Raw genomic sequence first — 11,084 nt, 5'->3', positions numbered from 1 at the left:
CCTTCGACAAAATAAAGAAAAAAAAGGTATGGCTCACAAAAAGCTGTAGATTTTTGGTCTAAATGACAGAAATTAAAGACCTTATATCCTCAACAAGTTGTTGCAATGACCCTTAAAAAGTATGGTTGCACAAGATCGAAATTTCAGCCTTTCAAATCAGATTCGGAGCTGTTTGTGGTTCCAATCTGCCTAATTTATTTAATGTAGGATTTCACATTTTCTGATAAGTGAATGTTACCAAGAGATCCATTCATGTAATACTCATGTAATTGGGCTCGAGCACACAATTTCAGCTAGGGGTGCAACTCGTGTTGGGTTCAACCCGAACCCGACGGGTTCAACCCTAAAAAAAGTCGGTTCGGGTCAGGTTCCGGTTGGGGTTGAGTTTTCCCAACCCGGATTGAGTTCGGGTCGGGTTCGGGTTGAGGGTTTTGGCAACCCGACCTGAGTGAAACCCTGCATTTTTATGATTTTTTTTTTGTAAGCTTAAAAACTTAGGTTGGGTCGGGTTGAACTCGGGTCGGAAAAAGGGTTCCTCGGGTCGGGTTGGGTTGAACCTCGTCGGATTGGAAATTGGGTCGGGTCGGGTTCAGATTGAGTCCTCGGGTCGGGTTGGCCTCAACCTGACCCAACCCGACCCGAGTTGCCCCCCTAATTTCAGCACGATCTGACCATTCATCTTGTTGGTCTCATAAAATTGCACCAGAATAAAACAGTCCGGGTTGGATCCCGCCATGTTGCGTTATTGTGGTCTTTCAGATTTTCTAATTCGGTGAAATTTCCACAGCACAAAAGAGCAAAAAGATTGGATTATGTTAAAGTATAAAAGATTAAATACTGCCTTTCTCCAATAGCTTGAGCTATTGGAGAAGTTGGTAAGTTAACATGGTATCAGAGCAAATGCCTGGGTTCAAACCTCCTTGATAGCAAAATCCACATGCAATGGCTAAACCCAAAAGTGGGGCCACATGTGCCACGTGTAGGCCAACCCTAGAAAGTGGGGCCACACGTGAGGGGGAGTGTTAAAGTATAAAAGATTAAATACTGCCTTTCTCCAATAGCTTGAGCTATTGGAGAAGTTGGTAAGTTAACAGATTAGTGGCTTAAAATGGATGGTTAAGAAAGAATTGAGCAGTGTTCTATATGAAGTCCTCCAATCCAATGGTTAAGATTGCCTACGTCGTGACTAAGTGCATAGCCTAAAATTAGCCATTCACTTTCTAGTGAATAGCTGAGATTGGCAAGGGGTCTCCATGGTAGGGCCTCTCTGATCTTTGGTCATGATCACAAATTAGATTACAACTAATATCGGTGAGAAAAATCCAATATTATGCTAAGGTTAAGTTGGTACCTAATCACAAAGCTTTTTAAGATATGTTAGATAAGAGTTTCTTATGATTAGAAGTGATATTACCAAACCCTTTTGTCTGTATTTTCCTGTCTTCCATGTGGATTTGCTAGGGACCATTGCAAAAGGTATTTTGCAGAACGCCTGTTGCATGAGAGAGCAGCCACATCATGAATAATGACAAAATCTGCCGGAAAGTGAGCCTATGTGGCTGCTCTCTCATGCAGCAGACTTTCCGCGAAATGCCTTATGCGATGGTCCGTAGCAAATCCCTTCCTAGTATTTCCAATCCCTTTTGTTAGTCCTTCCTAAGATTTGCCACAATCGGTTCTGAAATAATAAGTTTTGAACTCATAATCTATTCCCAAAATCCAAAACAAATAGGTATTAAACTTTATTGAACCGAATTTAATGCGGAACATACCTCCGGCCAGGGGCAGAGCCAGGAATTTACACTTGCAAGGCCGGACTAACTTACACTTGCCCGCATTATTGGTCATTTGGGGGTGGGCGGCATGGCCACTAAACTAGCTAAGGATGCATGCACATACATTTACAATAAAAGAGACTTTGCAACCCATTGGGGGCTATGGCCCCCCTCATGCTATATGTGCCTCCTCCCCTGCCTCCGGCCATGGTAATTAGAGTTGAAGATCATGAGTTCCTCGAACATTTGAATCACGAACTTGAATTGAGCTCCGCTGCGCTACGAACAAGAGAAGAGATGTCTTCTAATCTTAAGAAGACCCTAAGGCTTGCAGGCGCCGTCTTGTTGACTTTTTATGTGAAAAAAAGTCTTTTTGTAATTCAAACTTACAATGGGGTGTTTTTAGTCATTATATGTATGCTTTTGGGCTTCCCTCCAAAAAGACTAAAGTCATGAGAAAACTTTAGTCCTAGATGGGAAGTGTGAGAGGATGAGAGTGGCCATATATATACTTTCACTCTCTTAACTTTGTGAATAAGCAAGAGGTCATGGGGATCCTACGCGCATGGATCGCCCACTTGGGTCCGGTGGGCTTTTGATCTTACCACACACGCGCATCGCCCGGCGCGGCTCGGCCGCGCGCGTGGACCTAAGGCTTTTCTTTTTCTTTATTTATTTTTTCCTTTTAACGGTCAAGAATTTATTTATTTTTCGTTTAACTCTTTTTTTACTGTTTGAGATTCCTTAATCGTGGTTTAATGACCCTTTGGAAAACGTCTCTCACGCACTAAAAGAGTGCGACGTTTCACCATAACGTGTCGATTACCTTTCTATATAAATCGGTTTTAGAGAAAACAGAAAGATATCCTTGACGGATTCTTCTTCTTCTGCTCTTTCTCTTCTCTGGCTTTCTCTCTGGTTTTCTGCTCAAGGCTTTTGGCAAATATAAGCAAGTTCTTAGGCATCCGGGCTGCGTGAGTGCACACCCCTGGAGCGAGAGTTGTTGTATCCTGGAGGCATACGCCGAGACGCCCATCTGCACCGTTGATTCGTCATAGTGGAGGCGAGATTTGCCTTAAGGACAGCGAAGATTCTTCGTGCCTCAACTCGATAAGTGATCTAACGATTTCTTTTTCGTTTACAGATTATTATTGCAGAAAATAGTATTATTGATCTCTGTCTTCAAGTTATGAGATTAATTTGTTATAAGGTATTCTCGAATCCTAAATTACAGATTTGCACATCAATTTTTCTAACACGTCTTTCCTCTTAGATTAGGGACCCTCTTGAAGATGGAACTTTACTATAAACATATGTGTGTTCCCATCAAACTAAACACATATATTTATAGGTTTTTGGATCACACGTTTTGTGTCCTTCCACACTCCAAACACTTAGTTTTACAAAGTCTAAAACACTTGGGATTTATCTCTTAGACTCCTTTGCTAATACAACCCACGTGGATAGGGATTTATCTCTTTGACTTTCAATGACGTTTCCCACACATTTTATCTGTACTTTCTTTAAAGATTTCGTTTCCCGCATTGTCTTATTTCTCAACCCCTCATTTCCCACTTTCGCTTCCTGTATCACTTCTCGCACTTGCTTCCCACTCTGGCAACTACGGTTTGAAATGATACTATTTATCTGATTCATATTGGTTTTAGTGGAGGATATGCATGCTAAACTATTAAATAGAGGGACCCTATTTGCATTGTTTAGGTCAAGTCAGGCCTCAATGCATATTTCCAAGCGATCGAAGAAAATTCAAAACATTATTAAGGATTCCGAGGAAACCAACTGATCAACTGTTCAACTCTTTGAAGGAAAAAAAAATTAGGGTTTCCGCCCTGTTTCTGTGGGAAAAAAAAGAGCAACTGAACAGACCCTTGGAACTGGAGGAAGATTACACAAACGTCCTAGCATGGGCTAGCGGTTTGGTACCGGGACCTTGGAAACTGTCAAGTATTATTGCGGAGATTTGCAATTGCTGCAGGATCATCTGACCCCAATTTTCTCACATGCTTCGTTCCACAAACAAAAAAGCGGATAAACTTGCCAAAGATGGACTGGAAAAACCGGTCATGGGGGTGATTCTGTCAAGCCTTGATTAGTGTTGGATGGCTGTTTCAATGGGTGTAGGATTTCTGCTTTTTTTGCAGTTGGATCAGTGATTGTAATCGTGTCGGGTGACGTCTTGTTCCCTGTCATAATGTTTTTTTTTTATTTTAAAGTTTGTTCCCGTCATAATCATTTGTAATAACATTTAGGTATCAATAAACCTTGCTCACATTATGTGTTCGCAAAGTGGCTCACTATTGTGAATCCTGCTCTATATCATTAAACACTTAATTATGTTTCAGAACTTCTGTATAGAAGGAATTTGATGTCCTGCTTGTGCCATTGGTCGGATACACTTCAACTGATTAGGCAGTGGATCAGTGGATCTATCCACTTGGAGATCCACTGCTGGTACATTTTGATTCGAGTGCAAGCATTCTTTCTTAAGCTATTAATAAGAAAATGGGGCTGTGTTTTTTTTTCATTCAAATGAACTGTATATGGGGCTGCATGATGGGTGGTGCACTACCGCAGAGTACATCTGTGAGAATTTGAGTTGGTTGGTATAATCTTATGTTGCATGAAAGGGGAAAGCACATTGAGTTGCATCACTTCTCATTCAAGGGGAGGCACTTAAGGGAGTTCCATTATTCAGACTTTGATGATGAACAACAAATAAAATGCCAGCTCAAAAGAAATAACAGTTCTTTTGGAGGTTGGATCCAACCCACTTCTGGCCTTATCAATAAAGGTTAGCATTCACCAAGAATGTAAGATTCCATTTCTAGTATGCCAAACAACTTGTGAGTGGGAGTGTCAAGTCATTCATTGGTTTGGGAGGAACAGCCAGATTCTTGACAATGTTAAAGTGATTGGAGGTAGGTCCTCTAATAACAGGTATTTCAGTTGCCGCCACCACTTTGGGAGGCAGATATATGATCCAAGCATGGCAGTCATTCAAAGCTCGACCTATCGATCCTCGAGCACGAAGATTCTACGAGGGTGGGTTTCAGCAGGTGCTGACAAAAAGAGAAGCTGCATTAATCCTTAGCATCAGGTACAGTCATCTAGACTGGAGCCTCCCTTACACACCTTTTTCTTCTTTTTTTCTTGTTCATCAGGGTTCTGAACTATATTTGGCATTGGGTTTAAGAGAGCGTGATGTGATGGAAAAGATTAAAGAGGCCCACAGAAGAGTGATGGTAGCAAACCATCCGGACAGTGGCGGAAGCCATTATCTTGCTTCTAAGATCAACGAGGCTAAGAATGTTTTCACAGGGAGGACAAAGAGTGGTGGGTCTGCTTTCTAGAACATGCCTCCCTTCTCCTCTGTTATATATTTAAACAACAACAAAGATAAAGGAGTGAATCCCTGCAATGTGAAGGGAGAAAGGACACTGTATTTTTTGCATGGAAAATTTTGGAAAATTTTTCAAAACTATAAACTTCATTTTTAAAAAAAGGTTTAATAAGCTTGTGAAAACTATAAACTATAAGCATTTTTGAAAGGTTTAGACTATAAACATCCTGCTAGGTAATATGATATTTTAGAATGTTTAAATGTCTGTTCGATGCTTGTGATTTTGATGTGACCCATTCCTCATTTTGCTCACTGTAAGTTTCAGCCTAGGTTGAATTATCAGTGTAAGTTGTCCGTAAATTTGCGATACCAGAACTCTATTTTTTTTGGGTATTGCCACTCCTCTCTTCATATTAAGAGCTGAAAGTTTTCCCCTGTTTTGGCTGTGGGCAATTGATGTTTGCGTCAAATCATTCCTCGTAGAAGAGAAAATCCACATGGGCTTTGTTAAATCCATATGAAAATGTTAGACATTCTATTTTTTTTTTTTGGGAATGGTAACAATTTTATTAGACATTAAATCCCAGGAAGAACAAAGACAGTCCGGGAACAAGATGTCCTCTGAAACTAGTACATCAGGAAAAAGAAAAACGCCCAGCCGACAGCCAATATACAACTGCCACCTGTACTATCTTCCCCACCCTCTCTGCCCTATCTAAAAGCTGATATTGTTTTCCATCTCAAGATATGGACATCCAGACCTCTACGGCCTTGTAGTTCAAAAAGAAAATGTAACTTGGTTCTATCAGTAATCTGTATGCTTTCATTTTGCTTGTGTGTTCTGTGGCATTTGCAGAATGATCACATGGATTGTGGCTAAAATCTGGAGGCTGAATTATCATACCTGCTAGTCCCACATCTTCACCATTGTTACCTGTGACTCGTTTATTGCCACTGCAGACCATCTATTACTTTAGATAGAGCCCCATATCCACTATTTGATTTCCCTTTTCTGCCCATTGTCTATCCTTCTCCTGACTTGAGATGCTTCTCCTCAAGCTGAGCTAGGCCACTCCTGCTCATTGTTCTAGTGAGTTTTGAACCAGCAGTAGCATCCTCTGATTTGCTACTGCTCCATCCCCTCCCCTCCCTCCTCCATTGATGAGATGATACTTCCACTTCCTCTCTTTCTGCCACATTCTTTGCCAACTTGTCCGGGTCTTTATTCTCTGATCTCCTTTGATGTTGGATTTGAGTTTTAATTGCTTGGACCAGATCCTTTATCTCTGCTATAATTTTGGCGACTTTCCATGGACCTATCGACTTGCTGGCTGCCCTGGCAAGGGCATTTGTAGAGTCTCCTTCAGTAGGTCCGAGGCAGGCTGTGCATACCAGCTTAAACCCCAAAGGAGGGCTTTTGCTTCTGCCTCACATTCGCCCGCATAACCAGAAAACGACATCAATCATCTTCCATTCGAGTCTCGAATAATACCTCCAATGCATGCTCTACCAGTGTTTCTTTTGGATCTATCATCAGAATTGAGTTTCAGCCAACCTACCGGGAAGGTGTCCATTCGGGGGTAATTTTGATATTCACTTTCTTTTCTGTCACTACCGTAAACCATTCTCTAAGGATGTCTCCTACACTGTAGCCGGTTCCCTCCTAACCTTTTCTAGCCCATAGATTAGATTAATGTTGATATCGGGAATAATTTGCTTCAGCTGTTCTTTTTTTCTTTTCAAAATGTGAGTCAGTTAGATTATTTTAAACTAACTGGTAGTCTCATGTATGATTTGTGTTGCACTAGGCCAGACATAGCCTTTATAGTTGGCATGCTGAGTCGTTTTTACCAGCCATCCTGGCCATGAGCATAGAAATGCCCTTATGAGGCTGATGAGATACCTTTCGTGTACTCAAGAGTATGCTCAAAACTATGGTGGCCATCCACTTATCGTACAAGAATATTCTGATGAATCATGGGGCTCAGAATTAAGAGACAGTAAATCTACCAGTGGTTATGTTTTTACACTAGGTGGAGCCGCTGTTGCATGAAAGTCAAAGAGACAGACTTGTATTGCTCTGTCATCTATGGAATCAGAACTTTATGCTTTAGCTTCTACAGGAGATGAAGCAGAGTGGATAAGAGATCGGATCCTGGACATTCCATTGCACCATTTAAAGATTAACTCTTTAAGTTTGTTCTGTGATAATCAAGCTACAATTACGGTTGTGAAAAACTCACTCTTTAATAGTAAGAGGAGACATGTCAGGCTGAAACATTTCAAGCTGAATTATCTTATAGAACGAGGTATTATCACTTTGGTTGATGTGAGATCGAAGGATAATATGGCTGATGCTCTAACGAAGGGACTGAACAAAGATCGAATATTCAAAACTGTGAGGGAGATGGGGTTAAAGACTGTGTAGACTTGTCTTAACCTACATTCATATTATTTTGAATTTTTCGAATCTTCCTATCTTAGCCAAGATAAGCACTTGATATGTTTCAATGATGTTTACAGTTGTCTTTATGTCATTCCACATTTGATGACATGTCATTCTTGGGAAAGGTTGTTTCATTCCAAACTTGATGATACAGCTTAACTCAATTTGGATATGATGCCTGCAACATTTCAAATGAAAACATGAAATGGTTCTTTGCAAAAGAAACTATTTGGTCTTGTTCTTTATTGAAACTTGACAATTCGGAATGATTATTTGCAAAAGAAGCTGTTTAGGTCGTGTTCTTTATTGAAACTTGACAATGATGCTTATGGTGAGAGTGATACTGATACTTTTTCAGCCAATTTCGAATTGTACTAAGTTCTTCAGGTAGAACTAGATACTTTAGTGTTTTACACAAATGATTGGATTCATTTTAATGAAATCCATATTTGGTAATTCACATGGATTGGCGAAAAAGGAGGAGCTTGTCTTGATTTGGACTTTGATGAAGATGACTTACTTAAATCTTCTAAGGTTATAAAGACTATGTTTTCATTTCAATATGTATAGAGTTCACTTTTTGTAGAACTTTATTTTGGATCTCGATGAGAATCATACCCCATGAATGAATTCCTCTAAGATTAGTGGGGTTCACTTATATGTGAAAATACCTTTGGTTGAGTTTAGATTGTATCTCAAACTCTTGGTTAGTCATAAAGTATTCTTGTTTTCAGTTGGATTACAGATCTTTATTGATATTGTGATATGGATGATTCAATAATTTTGTTTAGACATCACATTATCTATCTATTGGATTGTGCTATATGTAGAACATAGGAGGAGATTGTTGGGTATATGATATAACTCATGTATGTTCTAATATAAACCCAATAAGATAATGGACCGGTGTAGTGGGCCTGCATGGGCTAGAGTCCATTAACCAGTCATTAACCCTAGTGTATCTATATATATGGGGGTTGGGGTCAACAAACTTGGTATTCCAAATTAGATACCTTGGGTGTAATGCTTCAAGCAACCTTTTGCTTGACCTAATACCTCTAACAAAAGACACATAGGGGATCGATTTAAGATATTTGGGGGTCGATTTATCATTGCCATTTTCTGGTTTTTAGCCCGTTCTTACCACTTGGAGACATTGGTTCCTGGACTTTTAGCCACTTCACCCGTCCTACCCCTCTCTCACCACTTGGAGACACTAGTTTATTATGAAAAAAAAATCATGTAGCCAAACTTAACCTAAAAGACATGATGTGTTGTGAAAATATCAAAACATGATTGTGCTGATATCATTTCCGTTAATTTATTTGGGTTGCTAAACACGTTGAAAACTAGGGATTTGCGAGGCAATTCAGCGGGAAGCCATTTCACAAAACTAGGGATTTGCGAGGCAATTCAGTGGGAAGCCATTTCACGGCTCACTTTTGCAAGAGAGAAAAGCCGCACATGATCACTTTTTAGCAAATTTTGACCTTTTCATTGAGTCATCAAGAGTGGTTGTTCTCTCTGTGCTGAGAAATGGCTTTTCTACAAAATTGCTTAGCTAATCCCTAAAAACTATGGTTAACATTCAGCCCAAAATCAAGGCCCATCAACAAAATTGCTTAGCTAATCCTTACTATTCTAAAAGCGTAAACCAAGGAAAATTCGTCAACCAACTTTTGCACAATTCCCATTTAAGTCCCACTTCTGATTTCCTACAACTTCCGGATATATCCCGTTTCCTTAGGGCCTTATCGTCATTTCAGTCCGTGCTTTTACCCCTAGAATACGTCCAAAAATCCTGCCAGTTGTCTCTTCTTTTGCTACACTGCTACGGGTATTTGCTAGGTGTCTCGCATGCATAAATCCTGCCAGATGTCTCTCCTTTTTTGTTTCTGCTCTGGGTATTTGCTAGGTGTCTCTCATGCATTTTCATCTTCTCGCCAGGTGACTCGCATGCATATTTCAACTACAGCTTTACTTCTTTATCGAAACAGTAGACTTCTCTAGGGCTTTTTTTGGGTATCAAAACGCATCTCTACTCTCGGGTTTCCCCTGTCGCGAGTCCGGCAATTTTTACCAGCGATTTTTCCAGGTATGCTCGCTCTCAATCTATCTCTATATCTGTCTTTCTCAATCCCCCCTCTCCCAGTCTCTCAATTTCTCTCTCTTTCAATCTCTCTTCAAAGGTTTTCTTTTTCTTCTTTTTTTGTTTCAGAACAAATTCTTTGAAATCTCTGCTACCTCTTTTAAAAATATAATTGTTTAAAATCTATAAAAATCTAATACTTTAAAATATCTCTTAATCAGAACTTCAAAATCCATCCTCAGATCTTTAAAACGCCACCAATTTTTGGTAAAAAAGTATTTGCATCTGACTTTTATTTTGTTCCTATGGTTTTGTTTAATTGGTTTGTATTACTGAAAGAAGTTGAGGATGATAAAGCAGAGGAGCTTGTAAAAAAAGTGCCCAGTTAGTGTCTTATTGCCAGTGGTGAGCTACCTTATCCTTGGCAAGATTATGGAATTTTTTATTTGTTTCCCTTGGCATCACAAAGCCACGTTAGTGTTGTATAATGGTGAAAGGGTAGAAATATTACTTATCTTTGCTTTGGTTGCAGCGGTTGGAACAACTTCCTCTGAATATTCCTGTTTTGTAATGGAAATGCTTTATCTTATAAATAACATTTATCTTATAAATAACATTTGGGTACATTACTAAATGATTTTTTTCCATTTCTTTTCCCATGCTCATTTCATGGCACTTTATTGCTAGCGTTATGCAAAATTGACAAGATATAAATAACATTTGGGTATATTACTAAATAATTTTTTTTCCATTTCTTTTCCCATGCTCATTTCATGGCACTTTATTGGTAGCTTTATGCAAAATTGACAAGAAATGTACGCTTTGTAGAGAATGTATTCATGGAAATGATTGCGAGAAGTACGTGGAGCTAAGGCCTATTAAAGATCACTTCATCTGTAAGTAGTCCAACAGAAAATAAAATTATTGGATCACTAAATATCTAGACATAGTATCTCTTTGAGCGATAGTGGTAATTATATTTTATGTGTAATTAAATTACGTTGCAGAAAAATGCAACTATGTAATGAAGCATACTGAGAAGGAACATCTGTTACATTTGGCAGGTTCAATGGGTGAGGATTTGGAAGAGGAGGCAATGGAAGGAACACCTTTTTTTCAGCTTCAGATCATTTCATTGCTTTTTGGGTAATTTGTTTGGTTTCAGATCGTTTCTTCTTTTGTTTTACTACATTTTGGTTTCACATCACTAAATATTTATTGTTTTGGGCAATGGCTTTGGGTTTGGGTTTATAGCATATTTGACCATAAACTGCATTTTTTATAGCCATGTAATGATCTATTCACAAGGTCTTTTATCTCATGCGTGGCCAATAAGTTCTGTAAATTTCATTCTCTTAGGCTTGTGTTTCATTTTATTGCAACAAATCTTACTCTTCTATATGTTTCAGTTTT

The 11,084-nt window shown here is 39.2% G+C and overlaps 1 protein-coding gene and 1 long non-coding RNA gene across 2 annotated transcripts; both read left to right on the top strand.

Moving 5' to 3' along the window:
• The first annotated feature begins 4,336 nt into the window (after positions 1–4,336).
• On the top strand, positions 4,337–5,146 carry LOC143863378 (mitochondrial import inner membrane translocase subunit TIM14-1-like). The gene is made up of 4 exons (XM_077374055.1): positions 4,337–4,395; positions 4,524–4,606; positions 4,719–4,893; positions 4,990–5,146. Exons 1-4 carry the CDS (start codon positions 4,337–4,339, stop codon positions 5,144–5,146), a joined length of 474 nt encoding a protein of 157 aa, XP_077230170.1.
• Positions 5,147–9,608: 4,462 nt separating this feature from the next.
• Positions 9,609–10,788, top strand: LOC143863592 (uncharacterized). Its single transcript, XR_013240909.1, has 3 exons — positions 9,609–9,677; positions 10,500–10,567; positions 10,736–10,788. It is a non-coding gene; the product is annotated as an uncharacterized LOC143863592 (long non-coding RNA).
• The last annotated feature ends 296 nt before the right edge of the window (positions 10,789–11,084 follow it).

This window comes from Tasmannia lanceolata, unplaced genomic scaffold, assembly GCF_043159265.1.
Source record: "Tasmannia lanceolata isolate RefF3 unplaced genomic scaffold, GAP_Taslan_0.1 ptg000044l, whole genome shotgun sequence".
Lineage (NCBI taxonomy): Eukaryota > Viridiplantae > Streptophyta > Magnoliopsida > Canellales > Winteraceae > Tasmannia > Tasmannia lanceolata.
Note: the sequence above shows the minus strand (reverse complement) of the source record. Positions and strands in the feature narration are given on the sequence as shown.